This window comes from Otolemur garnettii, unplaced genomic scaffold (genome assembly GCF_000181295.1).
Source record: "Otolemur garnettii isolate 467f Iridium unplaced genomic scaffold, OtoGar3 scaffold00350, whole genome shotgun sequence".
Classification (NCBI taxonomy): Eukaryota; Metazoa; Chordata; class Mammalia; order Primates; family Galagidae; genus Otolemur; species Otolemur garnettii.
The window spans coordinates 180,337-199,186 of NW_003852745.1; the positions used below are offsets into that span (position 1 = coordinate 180,337).

General features: G+C 37.0%; 1 protein-coding gene across 3 annotated transcripts in view; it reads right to left on the bottom strand.

The window, feature by feature from the left end:
• Positions 1 to 10,167, bottom strand: part of CHIC1 (cysteine rich hydrophobic domain 1) — a 146,137-nt gene extending 135,970 nt beyond the window's left edge. For 2 of the 3 annotated variants that reach the window (XM_003803593.2, XM_003803592.2), the window contains exon 1: positions 9,848 to 10,167. In XM_003803593.2, the coding sequence (XP_003803641.1) occupies positions 9,848 to 10,119 (272 nt within the window). In that variant the 5' untranslated portion in view covers positions 10,120 to 10,167. The remainder of the gene's footprint in view (positions 1 to 9,847) is intronic. The other variant, XM_012813922.1, reaches the window with a different exon arrangement.
• Positions 10,168 to 18,850: the final 8,683 nt, after the last annotated feature.

The following is an 18,850-nucleotide window of genomic DNA, read 5'->3' on the forward strand; positions in this document are numbered from 1 at the left end:
AACATGGAACCAGTTATTATTCAGACACTCAAAAGTTGATCCTTACAAATGGCTTTCATGTGTGAACTCAACCTATTTTAAGAAAAGACTCCACCCTCAAAAGATCTCTCTTTTAGTACACTCACTGAAATCTGTACTAAGAAGTAAAAATGAATTTTACAAGCCTTTGCTCACCTGCTTGTTGATTTCAGAAGGAATAACACAGGTCACTTCCTGAATGTTAGATGGTATCATATCATATTGACTATAATTTTATGCTAGTGGAGGATAGGTTGTCAGTAAAAAGGAAAAGACATTATCATTTATTGGGAACTCCACATGAGGCACACAGTAACAATAATAGTTATCAATACCTATGTACTTACCATAGGATTGACATTGTGCTAAATAAATATAGTCATGCACTGCATAACGACGGATGTATTGGTCAATGACAGAATGCATGCATAAACAATAAGAGTCCCACAAGATTATAATAGTGCTCACAAGTTTCTATCACCTAGTGACATTGTATTGCTTGCAATATCATAGCATAAGGCACTACTCACATGTTCATGGTGATGCTGGCATAAACAAACCTACTTCACTGCCAGTCAAATAAAAGTATGTATATATGTTTAAAACAGTACATAATACTTGATATTGATAATGAACAACTATGTTACTGGCTTGTGTATTTTCTATACTATACTTTTTAATCTTTATTTTAGAGTGTATTCTTTCTGCCTATATATAAAAAGTTAACTATAAAATAACTTCAGGCAGGTCCCTCAGGAACTATTCCAGAAGAAGGCGTTGTTATCATAGGAGATGACAGCTCCATGTGTACTATTGTCCCTGAAGACCTGCCAGTGTGAAAAAATGTGGATGTGGAAGACAGTGATATCAATGATTCAGACCCTGTGTAGGCCTAGGCTAATGTGTGGAGTTGTGTCTTAGTTTTTAAAAAAAAAAGTTAAAAAAATTTAAAAATAAAGAAAAGTTTATAGCATAAGGATAGGAAGAAGCATTTTTGTATAGCTATACATTATATTTTTGTTTTACAAAAATCAAAACATGTTTAAAAAGCTTATAAAGCAATAAAGTTACAGTAAGCTAAGGTTAAATTGTTATTGAGAAAAAAAATTTTAATAAATTTAGTATAGGCTAAGTGTACAGTGTTTATAAAGTCTACAGCAAGATACAGTAATAACTTAGCCCTTCACATTCACTCATAACTTACTGACTCACCCAGAGAAAATTCCAGTACTTGCAAGTTTCATTCATGTTAAGTGCCCTATATAGGTGTACCATTTATCTTTTATACCATATGTTTATCATACTTTTCTATGTTTGGATAGAAAAATTATGTATTTTAAAATATAGTAGAACCGTCATAGTTCACCACCTCCCTACATTGACCACCTCCTTAAGTTGAGCTAATTTTCATAGACCAGACATGACATGCACCGCATGTATGTATCAGTACAGTAGGCCTAGTTCCTTATGTTGACCACCTCTGTATGTTGACCAGTTTGTTACAGTCCTTTGGATGGTCAACTTATAGAAGTTCTACTGTAGTTCAGAAAATTAATTAGCAATTACTTTAAGAAAATCATTCATTAGTACTTTTCAGGTCCGTACAACATGTCATAAGAATATAAATACGCAAACACACTTTCCCTTTAAATCTATACACTTAAAGTATAGCCTAATTTAAAACACGATGGGACACTCCTGTGCAGGAATATTTATGAAAACTTTCACATGATACTTGAAAAATTGACAGTGTAATATTAAATATATATTTGCAATTATGTGCTAACTCAGTAATAAATGACATGACACATATTTAATAGTGCACGAAATATATTTCATTTAAATCATCATTTAGCTAGTTAAATGGCAGCAATCACTAATCAAAAGATATATTTAATTAATTATTACACAAAGAGTAAATTCTTATTATGCAACAAAGAAATAGATGCAGTTTTCATTTGAAGATATGACATATTTTAAAGTAGAGATCTATTTCCATTTCTTGTCTAAATGCCTTTTATTTTTTTGAGAGAGAGTCTCAGGATATTGCCCTGGGTAGAATGCCATGGCATCATTATAGCTCACAGCAACCTCAAACTCTTGGGCTCAAGTGACCCTCTTGCCTCAGCCTCCCAAGGAGCTAGGACTACAGGAGCCCACCATGACATCCAGCTAGTTTTTCCTGTTTTTAGTAGAGATGGGGTCTTGCTCAGGCTGGTCTTGAACTCTTGAGCTCAAGCAGTCCACCCACCTCAGCCTCCCAGAGTGACAGGATTATAAAAAGCATGAGCCACCATGTCCAGCCTTCTAAATAATGCCTTTTAGATGAAATGTCAAGAATATGTTCCTACCTCAATTAGAGACTGCTACCATTTTAGTTTTTACCACCTGCTATTCCTCTACTAGATCAAATATGTAGCGGATACAGACAGGTATCCCTTAACATGTATAGAATGTTTTTATTGTTTTAAAAATTCTTAGCTTTGCTATTTTCTTTTCACTTATCATCAGAAAATGAACTTTCCAATGTTTTCATTTCTCTAATATAACTTCCATTCTTAAGAAATTTTGAAACCTGATTTTTGAGGTTATTTTGCTGAAAATAATTTCTTATTCAGTAAATTTATGCAGAAAGACAAATTCACGTTCCTTATTGCCAAATTCAATGTCCTCTTGTCAGAAATTTTTCTCTCGACTTTGCAGCTGTGACACTGTTGATCACTCCCTTCCTAACCACTCCCATTCTTTCATTTTTTTCCCTAACGCGCTTGTCTTTTTTCCAAAATTTAGTTTTTAGTCTGTTTTTCTTTCTAAAGGAACTATAACAGTTCAACTGTATTTGACAGTTTTGACAATCACGTCTATGCTAATGATCACCAATTTCTCTAGTAATATATTTTCAAATATGCTCTAGTCTTTCATTTCAAATTGTATAATGAAAATTTCCATATGGATATCTTGCCAGAAAACAATAATATCTTATGTGAAACATGTCTAAAAGTAAATGCTACCTTTTCTTGAAAATAGGTTCCCCTTTGCAAATTCTTCATTCCCATCAATGGCACATTACTCTCTTCCTTTAACCTAGACCTTGGTATCATATTCACACCTTCTTTTTTTTTTTTTTTGCATGTTGCTTATAATCAAGTGGTCCCTAAGTACTACTATTTGCTTCTTTAAAATCATTCTCATCATGATTCCTTCCTTTCCATTACCACTGTTGCACAGGCTCTTTTGTTCATGTGGTTCCATTTGTTTCTTCTCTCTAGTTTAAGTCCTAAGCAGGCTTCAAGGCTTAAGTTCCAACTCCTGCTATAACACCTTGAATGTGCAAGCCTTCACGGACTTCCCTTGTCTGAACACTCACTACCATTTATAATCTGCCCTGTACAATTAAACAGTTAATAAAATGTTATTTTTTACTGTTTGCTCTTCTATGTCAGTATCTTAAAAGCAACTTTCCTGTTAGCTCTGTAAATCAAGGCCTGTACTTTGTTTTCTCTGTATTCTTCACACAGCTTAGCAAAGTGCTCACGTTCTAAAGAAATGCTGGTTATATTCATATTTCTTTTCTTTTCTGACATAAAAGGGATACCTTCTCTAAAATATAAAAAATATATTAGAAATGGTATAAAAAAGCATAATTTTACTTCTTAAAATACTCCCCTATGACCTACATATTTCCACACCAAGAAGAATGAACTAAGGCCAACTAGGTCCCGTACTCTCTCATAATTTTGACTGATAGGCAGTAGTAATCCTATTCTTGCCTATCAGGGATTTCTTTCCTCAACTTTCCCCTTTGGAGATCTAGCACATGAAAAAAACTTTTAAAGGCTTAGGCCCAATGTTTCACTCAGTAGCTACTAGGAAAATGTTGAAATGGTTGCTGCTGAGTAAACACCTCAGCTCTGTTTCATAAACAACCATTAAGTAGAGAACTACGAGTCCACAGAGGATAGACAAACTTATCTACTGATTACTGATCAGTGATAGACATAAGCCAGGATGTGGACTCTTTAGCATTATACAAACAGGCACTTACTTGGGAACTGTTCACACTGTTGTTTTATCATTTTATTGATTTCATTAAAAATAGAATCTATTGTGCGTTTGAAGCTGACCCAGCTTATTTTAATCAAGTGGCTTCAACGCTCACATTTTGAATTTCTTGTAACAATTCTGTGAAGTAAACTAAGGCAAAGGATGGGTCCTCTAGTTGTTCTTCTCTCTTCTCTCCCTCCTTACATCTCTCACAATTTTCATGTTTTTGAAAGTGGCTATAAATCAACCTTTTAAAGTCTTACAAAAATTAAAGTTGACTTGCTCAATTTGTTTAAGAAAACAGTATAGTAAAATTCTGTCAACAAGAAACACTATTTCACTAGAAAACTAGACACTTGTAGTAATACTGATTCTGAAGTTTGTGGACTGAACTCTAAAATTTCTGTACTGGGCAGGGCCTGTGGCTCAAACGAGTAGGGCGCCAGCCCTATATACTGGAGGTGATGGGTTCAAACCTAGCCCCGTCCAAAAATTGCAATAAATAAATAAATAAATAATTAAAAAATAAAGTTTCTATACCAAGGAAAAGAGAAGGCTATGCCATAATGTCATAAATATAATACAAAGATTTTTTTTAAAGATTCTAGTTAAATCTCTTTAATCTTTCATATAGAATTATGTCTTACCACACTATACAATGACAAATTACCATATCTTCAGTAGTCTCAAGGCCTAAAACTATATAAAATATTCACTGTACATAAACACAAATTAATAACGTATCACTGTAATTCCTCAAAGACATGTTTATAAAAAAGGCCTTCCGTTTCCTAATTTCAGAAATATCAACATTTGTGGTGCTAAGCTTTTGCAGAAATGCATTGTTTAGTAAATTTAGCCATCTTTTTCAATTCTATAATCTGCTAACTTCAGCTTTTTAATGAGAGAATTTTATATGAGTCTCTGAGAATTGACAATCTGTCATCTCTGCTAACTTCTAGGCAGGTATAATATTACAGGCAGATATCTATTTTAAGTAATATAAAGAATGTGGTAATGTCTAATAAATAAGGAAAAAATCTCATGGGATGTAATTTTTTTCTATATTTCAATACATTGGATCCAAATACGTAACCCCCCAAATTAACAAAATAATGATAACTATTATGTCACGCAGAGGTATAGTATTTCTGAAATACTTAATACTTTTAAGACATGTTTCATTATGAGTATTTCTATAATCTCAAATCTATGGGAGTTAATTTAGCCACATTTTTTTTAATTGGAAAAAGATCTCCAAATATCCATTTATGGCCATCGTCTCAGAATTGGAATTACAATTTATATGGTTAGGTCATTCTACTTAAGAATTTATATAATAGTTTATCGCATGTTAGAAGATTCCTAGTTGTTAAAACAACTAGGAAACCCAAAATATTAATATAATACAAAGAAACAAGGGTACTCTAACACATAGGGGCTAGCTTATCAAAGCTTTCAAAGGTAAGCCCATGCCAGAAACCCTAACACGGGAACTAGCAATACTGTTGTATCCATATGCTCAGAAATAAGTACTCTCCATGGTGAGAGTCACCTAATTAGTATTTATTGAGTGGGCATATGAAATGTTATTAAAGTAAACCGAAAGTCATTCAACTCACTTCATGTCAGGCATTGTGCTAGGCACTGAGGAGTCAGAGAGAATTAGAAATTGTTTTTACATTGCAGCTTCTATTGGGGGCAGAGAAGACTTCCAGGAGGTGGTGATATATGGAGAGTCTGGGTAAGGGAAGGTGGAATCCCATTCTAGATGGAGGCCCCAGTTGAGGAGAGGCAATGAGATAACAAACAGCTGAACAGGAACATATAAGCAATAAGGGAAATGGCAGGAGATTAAGCTGATAGCAGGGTCCATTCCCATATGCCATGTTACGGAGCTCAGATCCTGTCCTGAATAAAGGGAAAATCGTAGAAATAACTTCAAGCAGGAAAAGTGGTTTGGTTAAATATGCAATTTTGGTGTCTTAATCTAGCACCAGGCTAGAGGATGGATGTGGGGGTAACAAGGATGAAGGCAAGACAATTAGTTAGGGTAGTGAAAGGAACCTGAATCGGGTAGGGAAGAAAAGAAGAAATATTTAGGTTATATATTGTTAATACTGTATTTCCTGATTGCTTAGCTGTTGAAAGAGTAGGAAGGAGAACCAAGGATGACTAATGGGAGGTGTGAGAGAGAGTGGGTGGATGAGTTCTGTTTGAATATGTTAAATTTAAGATGACAGTGGATCACTGAACGAAGCCTAGATAAGGGCCCCAGCAGAGTCTGGTACAGAAATCCATATTTGGGAGATATCATATTGAAATTGAAACTATGAGTTGTAAAATGAAGCCACCTAGGGACAGTAGGGAATAAGAAGATTATCAGAACAAAATTCTGAAGATCACTGATATTTAAGGGGCAAAAGAGGAAGAGACGCCTATGAAGGAGACAGTTAAGGAACATCCAGGAAAGTATAAAGAGATCCAGAAGAGCGAAGTTGCCAAGGAGTTCTGAGGTTTGTTTGACTAGCAAAATGTACTTTCTAAAACCAGAATTTGAACACTTTTAGAAAAGATATATGCCTTCCATTTCAACAAAGTCCCCATGTTCTACTCATGCTGTACTATTATCTGTGACTTGCCTTGCTTCTACATGCCTGTGTGTTTGTGACCCCAGAGTAGAAGCTTCTATAAAAGGAGTCATCATAAGTGTCAAATGCAGCAGAGAGGACCAGAGGATAAAGAAAGAAAGATGTCCACTGATTTATCAACAAGAGGGTCATGGTTATTATAACTGGGGACAGCTCAGTGGTTGTGGTAGCAGAATGTAGACCACAGAGATATAAAGAGAAAATAGATAAGGTGAAAGTAGCTACTCTTTAAAAATTTAGAGACGGGAGATTAAATAGTAACTAAAAAGAACATGGGTATAGGAAAGCTTTTGTCTTTGTTTTTTTTCTTTTCTTTTTTTTTGTTAGATCATAACTGTGTACATTATATGTTTACAGGCAAAGCTAGACAGAGGCAGAAAGAGGTAATATTGGAGAGACAGAGGCTTCCTGATGGAGAAAATCTGGGAGGCAGCTGAAGAGAAGGGTATGGAAGGTACAGTGGAGGGCTGAGCACTGGAGGATTAATTGGAGGGACTCCTTAAACTCTGAGGTAGGAGGAAAAAGGGACAGAAACTCAGACCTAACTAAGATCCACTGCAGGTTTGCATCAGGAAAGTGATATGATTAAACTGTGTTTTAAGAAAACTAGTTTGGCACAAGTATGTAGAATGGATTGGAGTAGGGGGAGGCAGCAGACTGTGGCAATATTTCAAGCAGGAGATGAAAGCAACCCAAACTAGAGTGGTGCCTAATAGGAATGGAGAAAATAAAAAAATCTAAGAGACATTTCAAAAGGTATGACATAATTCCAAAGATAGACTAGAATAGGGCAATTCAAGGAGAAGGAAGAGTCAAAATGTCTCAAATATTTCAATTCTAGGAGATTAAAATGATGGCATCATGGTCAGAAATAGGGCAAATGGAAAGCATAGACAATGTAAGAAGGGAAAAGTGCTGGGCTTAATATACACTGTGTTTGAGGTGATAACTTTTGAATTTTAAACTTTGAAAGGAAACAAAGTCTTCTACACAATAGAAGACTGCACAAAGAATGGAAAAAATTCAGGTTGAGAGGGAATTAAGAAATACTTCATTCAGAGAGGGCATATAGTTTAAGGCAACTCTAATATTACTATGCCAGAAAAAAAATTAAACAGAAGTTTCTATTTCAGAGGTCTCAGAATAAAATTAACTATAAGTTATTTTGCTTTACTTGATATAAGGAAAGTTTTACAACCATAGAAAGACCTATTTCTCAAATCCAGTAAAATTTCCTCCTGAACACTGAATTTTTTTTCAAAATTCTAGTCATTTAACATCAAATGTGCTTTCTAGATAAGAAAATGAATACAATAAAACAGAGAATGAATACAATAAAACTAAGTAAGTTTCCAAACTAAATACACTGGTTAGCGAGCTGGTGTGTTGCTTTTCAGGTTTTGGCTCCAGTCAATTAATATCAATGGTTACAATCAACATTACTACTTCACACTCCTAATTCCGGAGTGTGAATTAGGGAGAGATTTGCACCAATAAGGGCCTGGACATGGCAAGTGTCAGTGCTCTGCTTTTCATGAAGAACTTGTTCTTAAGTACTTAATCATGGTGTGTGATTGTGTGGAGGGCAGAAGAGAACTACAAATAAATTTCAGAGAACTTAAATTCTGTTTCCTTGCCCCTTTTCCACTGTCAGAATTTTAGAAAATAATGTGGGGGTACAGTGTTGGAATAGAGTCATGTGAAATAATCCACATGAAAGTAAGCTTTGGTGCCTGAAAAATAACTAGAATAATAAATTGTCTCTCTAGTGATGAAAGAAATGGAAGTAAAACAGCACAGTAAGCTGGCATCTGAATATTGTCAGCTATCTGCAAAATTATTGGACCAGGAAAAATTATCTTAAAATTGTCTAATCAAAAAGCAGGCTTAAACCCCTCCCCAATCCCTTCCACAATTTCAAAATCTCTGCTAATAGATTTCATGAAAAGATTGCCAAAGTATATTACAATCAAAATACTCAGCATGTTAAAAATTAAAGCCAACTTGATGGGGGATATAGTATATATTATATGATTTCATACAATATGAACTCAATTGAAAGTCAAAGGGGCTTGATGAATCATAATCAAAATCAGAGTCAGTATGATATGACAGTAAAAAACAGGCCAATTTTTAAAATGCAGTAAATTAACAGTTAAGAAGAGTGAACATAACACAATGCTCAAACTTACAAATATTTATGGTCAAAGCAAATAAAAACGAGGAAGCAGTCTTTAAAGCCTAGAGAAGCATCATGTATTCTTTTGCATTAAAACTACTATGTTTTGAAATCCCTCTCAATTTTATTTTCTCAAATATGACCCAAATTTCAATTTTTCAAAGGCCACTCTGGATAAATTTTCAAGAAATCATCCTCAGGTCCTGGAGGATGTTTAATGTTTGCATATTTAATATGTATTTGGGCATACAAAATTCCCTGGAAGTATCTTAAATTATCTCATAGCCAAGAAACTTTAGAAACCAAATTCTCTATGTTTATTATAAAGATGAAGAAATCATGGCCTAGAAATGGGAAGCAACTTAACCAAGGTCACAGGGCCAATAAGAAACAAAATGGACTAGCATCTAAGCACCTTGACTCCCAATCCTTTGCTTTCTACTTTCTGTAGATGCCTCTCAACATGAACCTCTAATGGTGTGATATTTACGGAAAGATTAGATAGGGAGAATGGATAGGTGAATGTGTGGGTGAACGGACATTCCATAATATTATTCATAAAATATACTATGTTTCTGTTTTGAAGAAGCCAAGCCTAGTTCTTGTCACATGTCACAGCACTCGCTGTTTTCCACTAGATACCAATCTTGGGCGCGAAGAACCCTATGGTACATAATGCAGTTTAGAGACAATTCACTTGCCTGCATACATACAAGAAAGTAAGTGCGCCCCTACTGCAATCCCTCTGGCTACCAAAGCCCTGAATGCCCTGTACTCATTCTCCTCACTTCCTTTACATTGATATACCCTCGGTTTCTCCATTTAGACCAAGTATCCTTTCCTGACTGTATGCCTCAGTTAGCCCTCCCCCACTCCACAGGCCCCTGGACCACCTTCTCACACCACTATTGCCAAATCTCAGCCTTTTCAAATCCCATGGCCCCTTCTCGCTTACACAGTGATGTGGCCAGCGCCCCGCACCAACACAGGGTCGGGGGCATATTTCCGCATATGTTCCTCGCTCACTACCCGCGGCGGAGGCGGCGCCTCCTCCTCTTCCTCCTCTTCATCCTCCTCCTCATCGTCGTCATCGTCGGGCCCAGATACAGACGACGACGAGGACGACGACGGCGGCGGCGACGACGACGTTGCCACTTCTTCTTCCTCTTCCTCCTCCAGTTCCGAGATGGTGTCGAACTCCGCCATGTTGGGCAGCAGGATGCTCATCACGTGACCTCACGGTCGCAGCCACTCTCCTGGAGAAGAGTTTGAACCAGCTGAGGTGCTGGAAGCGGAGGGGGAACAAAATGAAGAGAAAGAGAAGAGGAGGGGTGTAGGGATGGGATGTGAGGAGACGCGCCTGCGTGTTAGGCAGACCAGGGTGGACGGGCGGGGGGAGTAGTTGGAGAGACAGAGAGAGAGAGAAGGTGGGTGGGATAGAGAGAGGAGAGGAAGAAGGGAGGGAGGGAGGGAGGGAGAGAGAGAGAGAGAGAGAGAGAAGAGAGAAGAAAGCAAGCACATTCCGTGTACGCTTGCGCGGCTCCAAGGGGAGGGGGCTGTTAGAGGTGAACTCCGAGAATTACCAAGGTCTGGTCTGGGTGCTGATTTTCATATTGAACCCATCAGCTGCTTTATCCTGGGGACATAGCTTGTGATTTAATTTTCTTTTAATTAATGCTGGGTGTTAGTACCGCCAGTGAAGGTGGGTGAGAGAAAGCATATTCTATAAAAGTCAAGTTAGAACTTTACCAAAATAGAGATGGGGTACACCAATCTCTTATATTTATTAAGTATTACAGTTTAAAAGATTTTGGCGTCAGAGCTTTGCCACAACATTAAAAGGCAGGGTAAGCATTTCTTTTTCTTTTATTAAGTCATATACACATAGATCATGAATACGTTTATGCATTTGTGGGGTACCATGTGTTGATTTTTTATACAATTTGGAGTGCTTACATCAAACTAATCAGCATAGCTTTCACCTCATTTACTTCTATGTAATACTTATGTAGGACTTTGTAAGTCAGGGACTCTGCTAATTTTGGAGGGTTGTTTTTTTTGAGGAGAAGCATGCCAACCTAATGAAACATTGATTAACATCATCCATTTTCCAGACGCTGGGCTAGGCTTTTCCACATACAATATTTCAGTTAACCTTTAAACAATCCTATGAAGTAGGCATCATTATTGTAGATGACAAAACTGAATCTCAAGAAATTTAAGTAATTTATTGAGGTCTATGGTGATGTTTGTCCAAAATTTTCCATTTAAAATATTCTGTCTCCTCCACATCCACTAAGATATTGTAGAGGTCACATATTTTGAGTTTGCAAATAATGTACAAAACTAGTTCATATTTACCAACAGCACAAAAATCCCTATCATTAAGAAAATGAAGTCACACAGCTAAGTAACACAGCAAATGTTATAGTCCAGGTATTCTAATAATGGCTCCATGGCTCTTTCTGCTACAGTGCAGCTGTATGCCAATCAGATAGTGAGACTGGGGAAACAGACAGCCACAATTAAATTTAGGATGAGCAGTACAGTAACAGTATAGGAATATAAACCAAGTATTTAGGATATATGAAGGAGGAGGAAATTCTGTAAGAGTAACAAATCAAATTACCATTATTACCAAGGTGTTTGTGTTATTAAAGTGAAATTTTTTTCATTTTATTCAAAAGTTTGATTCTTTCAGAACTTTAGAAATAACTTGTAGCAATGACAATAAGCAACAAAATATAGCTTTTTATGGTATGGTGACCTTCATCCAATTAGCCAGAAATTATAAGAGATGGAACCTTAAATATTTCAAAGTATTCTTCTGGCAACAAATACATATCTTTGCTATTATTCTATGTTAAAAAAATGTGTCATATATCAACTATGGGAGTGAAATACCTTAGATTTAAGATCAAATTCCATGTTCTTCAGCAGTTACTCACTTTCAAGGAGTGAAAAAAAATCACAGATAAGAGTAAACTTTTTCCAAATATATTATCTGTAAAGGTCTACTAAGTCAATATGTAGTGGGAAAATTATTTTACTGATTACTGATTAAATGATGGTTTCTCCTTTTCACCACCCAAAATTAAGCCAGTGAGGGATATTTGAAGGAATGAAAGGGAAGGGAATAGGAGTGGACTTTATGATGAGTGCAAATAAGGTATTAGAACTATGGTAAAAGTGAAGAAATGATGGCTATGGGGAATGAGCGGGAAGGAAAGGGAGGGGGAAATTCTGCCAAAATGGAAAGAAGCCCCTGCCATTTAGTCACATGTCAAAGGGACAAAGCAAAAGCAATCAATGTAACCTGCTTCTGTGTACCCTCAATGAATCCCCAACAGTAATAATAATAAAAGGACAAAGCAATTCAGAGAAGTACCATTCTTGGTGTGGCTAAGTGCACAAGTGTAGTTAAATCTGCTTATCTGTTTCTCTTATATACATTGTACTTAAAAAGTATGTGTGATTCCAAAGGTAATTTATTTTTACTGAACTATAGGAGAATTTGGAGTTGAGCAAGCCAAGCAAAACACATTTTGTTTATACATTATCAGTAAACATGAGAAAAACCATGGTTTCTAAATGATAATTTAGCATTGAGAATAGTTAAGTCCAGGAGTGGATGGAAAAGAAAGCAGGGCACATGACATTCTGCCTGATGTCCTAAGTAGGGCATAGGATTACTTCTTCCATATAATGGATGGGAAACTGAGGCGTGAAGTAAAAGGTTTTATGCTCTGAGTGGGATTCAACCTAAAACAGTTGAAAAGGATTGTAACTCTTAAAAGATAGCTTTATTTTATTTGTTTGGTAAAGCACAGAATTCATTGATTTTAGTAAACATGCAGAGTTGTGTGATTATCACTACTAACTAAATTTAGAACATCGCCATTATCCCCCCAAAGAAATCTCTTTCCCATTTTCAGTCACTCCCTATTCTAACCTCCAACATTCAATAGCTACTTTTTATCTCTATATATTTCTTTAGATTTCTTTAATGAACATTTCAAATAATTCCAATCATATAATATGGAGCTTTCTGTGTCTAGCTTCTTTGATTTAGTATAATGTTTATGAGGTTCATCCATATTGTATTATATGTCAGTTCTTTATTCCTTTTAATGGCTGAAAAGTATTCCATGTTGGTGGTATATCACATTTTGTTTATCCATTCACTAGTTGATAACATTTCAGTTACTCCCACTTCAGGGATATTATGAAAACACTCCTATGAACATTTACATACATGCCTCTCTGTGAACATATGTTTTAGTTTCCCTTGGATAGATACCTGTGAGTGGAACTGCTATGAACTGCTATGTTATACTTGTTGTATGACAAGACTATGTTGAACTTAAAACTGCCAAACTGTTTTTCCAAGTGGGTTCATAAGTTTATATTCCCAAGGACAATGTAGGAGGGGTCTACTTTGTCTGTCTCCTCTCCAATACGTGTTATTGTCTTTTGACTATAGCTGTTCTTGTGCGAGTGCCTGTACATTTACTTTGCATTTCTCTAATGACTAGTGATGTTGAACATATTTTCAATGTATCTGTTGTTGATTTGTATAGCTTCTTTGATGAGATGACTACTCAAATATTTACCCCATTTTAAAATTCAGTTTTTTGAGATAATTATAGATTAATGTGTAATTATAAAAAATAATACAGAGAGATCCCACTTACCCGTTGTTTAGTGTCCCCCAATGGAAAATCATACAGAACTATAGTACACCATCATAGCTACAAAACTGACATTGATACAATCCACCTGTCTTATTCACATTTCCCATCATACATGAAATATTTGTCTGTGTACATTTAGTTCTGTGCAATTTTATCACAGATACATGTTCTTGTAACCAGCACAAGAAGATACAGAACAATTACATAACCGTGTACTCCTCCCATTCCACTTTTATAACCATTCTCACCTTCCTGCCTATCCTCTGGCAACCATTAAGCTGTTTACCCTCCGTGATTGTTGTCATTTCAAGAATGTTATGTATTATAAATTGTATCATACTATATGTAACTTTTGGAGATTGGCTTTTTTTAATTCAGCATACTTATCCTGAGAATCATCTAAGTCAGTGGTTCTCAACCTTCCTAATGCCGCGAACCTTTAATACAGTCCAAAGGGGTCGTGACCCACAGATTGAGAACCTCTGATCTTAGTTATTGTGTATATAAAAGTCTTTCATTCCTTTTTATTGCTATGTAGTATCTCACATTGCAGAGGTACCATAGTTCATTTGACTATTCACCCACCAAAAGACATCTGGGTTGTTTCCAGGTTTGGGGTGTTATGAAGAAAACTGTCATGAAATTTTGTGTATACCCTTTCTGCCCTTTAAAAAATTTGGTTGTCAGCTGGGTGCATTGGCTCACACCTATAATCCTAGCACTCTGGGAGGCCAATGTGTGTAGATTACTTGAGCTCAGGAGTTTGAGAGCAGCTTGAGCAAGAGTGAGACCCCATCTCTACCAAAAATAGAAAAATTGGCTGGGGTTGTGGTGAGCACCTGTAGTGCCAGCTCCTTGGGAGGCTGAGGCAAGAGGATCCCTTGAGCCCAGGAGTTTGAGGTTGCTGTGAGCTATGACACCATGGCTCTCTAGCCTGGGGGAACAGAGTGAGACTCTGTCTCAAAAATAATAAATAAATAAACAAAGAATATGTATCCTGGATAGAAGTCCTTTATCAGATATAGGATATATTAATATTTTGTCCAGTCATTGTGTTTACGCTCTCATACTGCTAATGATATCTTTTGAACTGAAAAAAATTAAGTTTTGGTGAAACCCTATTTGTCAATTTTTCTTTTATGGTTTAAGTCTTTGATGACATATCTCAGAAATTTGTGCCTAACCCAGTATAACCAGAATTTGATCTTATGTGTTTTTCTAGGCATTTTATAGTTTTAACCAGGTGTCCTCAAACTACAGCCTGCAGGCCACAGCAGGGTGTTTTATCCGGCGCACAGGGTGTTTTTGCCACAGTTGCCTGTCCTGCTTAGTAGCCTACTCGTCCCGTCCTGGGGCCTACAGTCCGGTCCTCCAATGGTCTGAGGGGCAGTGAACTGACCTCCTGTTTAAAAAGTTTGAGGAGCCCTGGTTTTAACTCTTACATTTAGGTATCTTTTGAGTTGATCTTTGGGTATAGTATTAAGTAAAGGTCTAAATTTGTATTTTTGCACTGTGGCTTTCAAATTATTCTAGCACTGTTTGTTAAAGACTGCTCCTTGTCCATTGAATTATCTTTGTTGAAAATTAATTGAGCTTGAATATATAGGTTAATTTTGGGACTCTTAATTTATCCAATTTTTCTGTATGTCTGTTTTCGTGCCAGTACCACATTATCTTGAATATTGGTAGTAAGTTTTTAGGTTGGAATATATAAATCTACCAGATTTGTTTTTTTCAATACTACTTTGACTATCCTGAGTCTTTTACATTTCCATATGAATTGTAGGATCATCTCATTCTTTCTTTTTAAAAAAAGTCTGGAATTTTAGTAGGAATCATATTGAACCTGTAAATTAACTTGGGAATGTTGCCAACTTAATAATGTTAAGTATTCTTGTTAACAGACGAAGAAGGTCCAGCTGCCTCTCACTGTCAGCCAATATGCAGAGAAGGGGATAGGTCCACCAAACTTTATTTGTCAGAAGGCCAGCATTTCTGAAGAATATGCCCAAAAAAGGTGTGATTAGAGATTTGTCTCTGAATCTAACACTGATAGGAAAGAAATTGCAAAAGTCTTAAGGCTCAACAAAGATTGCCTGTTGGCAACACTGGAAAAAAAAATCTGTGCAGTATTAAACACTATATGCTGTGTCTTTATGGATACCTCAGGAGAAATTGGAACCTGAATAAAAATTTCCCAGTAAGTGGTGTGGCTGCAACAGGGTCCCACAAGTGCCCCATACCCAGCTGATTTTCACGAATATTCACTTCAATTACCTAGAACTTCGGATCAGTTCTATATAGACTCTTAAAACTAAGTATTATCTTAAGAACTATGCGAAGGCTGTGACTAAGAATATTAATATTCTCATCATGCAAAACTTAGCCTCAAAACTCAAAACTTATGGATTTTTGTAGGTGATTGCTAAATATTTTCATTCTCTGCCCTGAATATAACCCCGAGTTCATCCCTCTCAGTGTAAAGAAGCCAGAGTGAGCCTCTATTTACTTCTTTACCCTGAAGTAGGTTTTGAGATATATAACTTCCAGATTCTACATTCCAGTAATGAACCCACAGAGACTAAGGAACTTACTCAACTGGCCTTGAACCCTCTACTCAAGACGTTTTTTTCAAGCCGGGAGTGGTGGCTCACACCTGTAATCCTAGGACTCTGGGAGGCCAAGACCAACCTAAGCCTGAGCAAGACCCCGTGTCTAAAAGTAGCTGCATGTTGTGGCAGGCTCCTGTAGTCTCAGCTGCTTGGGACACTGAGGCAAGAGAATTGCTTGAGCTCATAAGTTAGGGGTTACTATGAGCTGTGATGCCATGGCACTCTATCAAGTGTGACAAAGTGAAACTCTGTCTCAGAAAAAAAAAGACCTTTTTAAGCATTCCAGCAGATGACCTTTTGATCTCTGTCGTGGCATGCCAGGCTACCTCCTAAACTACACTATGCCACACTTTGAATTACTTAAGAAGTAGCCCCTTGCCCTGCTTCCTAAAACCTACATACATTCCAGTCTGTAAGTAGGTTATCCTCAGGACTTGCAGGGAAAGACCTGGCAATCTCAAGGGAAAGTGGACTGGCCTGTCAGACATTCTACTTGTGAGCCCCACAGTGGTCAGGTTGTCTGGGTTACATCATTCCCATATCTAGCTTTATACCCCAGAGGAAACCCAGCAAACTCAAGCTGGAACACTGAACTACAGAACTGTGAGAAGATGAGGGTTAAAAGCATCAGTTGTCAGGATGGCAAGTATGTTATTCTTAGACATCCTTGTTTGTTGCTGTATTTAGTGTGGCCCCTTGTTGTTTTGGTAACTGTGCTGCTTGCTGTTCCCAGTGTAAATTTAAACCTATTCCTTGCCTGAATAAGTTCAAACCCAGGGCAAATGCAGTAAATCATAGTAATTATTTTCATTTAAAATCTGTTCCATAGATATAAAATGTAGTAATAGGAGTGGAGAATGAAAGCACTTTCAGTGAGAATAAGATGGAGTCTGTCAGGCTAGGGTAGACACGATGCAGCTGGTCTGGTCAGTTTAGGTCCTGCCTGACCTTTACTCCCTATCTCCCATTCTTACTATTTTGTAAATTTACCTCCACTATTGAGATGCCTATTTTGAGTAGTTTAAGTGGATTGATTTAGGAGATTAACTTTTGAATTGGAATGTTATTTTGGATCATGATTTAGACTGATTATTATTTACTATGCATAATAGGTTTGGAGGATTATTGTTTAAGATAAGGGTTAACATGGTCTTCACTTTGAACTCAAATGTATAAAACTGTAATGTTGGAAATGGAAGAACAGAACAGTCTTGGAAAGGCTACTCTCACTGTTTTCCAGAATTCTGTAATAGCTCACAGCAACCTCAAATTCTTGGGCTCAAGCGATTCTCTTGCCTCAGCTGCCCAAGTAGCTGGGACTACAGGCACCTGCTACAACACCCGGCTATTTTTTAGAGATATAGTCTTGCTCTTTCTCAGGCTAGTCTCGAACCCTTAAGCTTGGGCAATCCACCCACCTTGGCGTCCCAGAGTGCTAGTATTACAGGTGTGAGCCACCGTACCCAGCCAGAATCCCAGTCTTCTGAAAAATGAAGATTGGTGAATCTATCCCTGTCTCTGCATATTGTCTGGCAGTTACAGGTGGCTCGACCATCCGACTCCCATAACAGAAGTAAGTCCCTGGACTAGCAAGTTGAGCAACTTTGTTGTGCCTTAAGGCTTTCACAATTTCTTTCTCATCAGTCCTAGAGTCTAAGACAAGTCAAATCTCCGATCACACTTCTTTTGGCATACAGTCTATAGCAGGCGTCCTCAAACTACAGTCCGCTGGCCACATGCAGCCTGCCTAGGACATTTATCCAGCCCAACAGGTGTTTTTGCCGCCACTGCCTGTCCTGCTTAGCAGTCGACTCATCCTGGGGCCCACAGTCAGGCCCTCCAAAGGTCTGAGGGACAGTGAACTGGCCCCTTGTTTAAAAAGCTTGAGGACCCCTGCTCTATAGATTAGGATAAGCACTTTAGCATGCTTTTGCAATGTTACTTGTGGGGTAGCCATCTCAAAATATGTCAGAGATGTGTGATTTGGGGTAAATATTTTTAATTTTTTTGGTGCCCACTTTGAAATTAAAAGAGTTTTCATATTAAAACTCAATATGTTATCTCAGGACTAAGAAGCAGAAAGAAAAAAAAATTGGAGCAAATCTGAACACGATATATAATTCCATACCCTTTGGCCAATTTCTTAGTCCTATGAACAGATCAGTTTGTTCAAATAGCTATGTGTCATCTTATGAGGTGGCATTGAAGATAAGGCTGGCATCTAGTACAGGTGGGTCATACTTTCTTATTTTTGAACATATTTTTCTGTCTCTAATTTCCCATTTTACTAAAGACAAATTATAGCAGAATCAATTTACTTGCCAAAATAAACTGTACTCTCAGTATACTGGGTCTGATTATTTTCATAAAGTGCAGTAAGAGTACTTATTAGCCATCTAGGCTTTTCTTTTCCTTTTAAAATTGCCTTTCCTGGAATCTTTTATAAAGAATCTCAGATTAGATTTGAAAGCCTCCTCAAGCCAAGGCGTTGTCTGTGCCATTAGATACTTGTATGCACTGGGTAAATTCCTTTTTTTTACAAGTCCCAAAGCAACTTGGAGTTCCTGGATCTGTCAGAAAATGACATTTTTTTTTTATACAGAGTCTTTCTTTGTCACCCCCTGTTGAGTGCTGTGACTTTATAGCTCACAG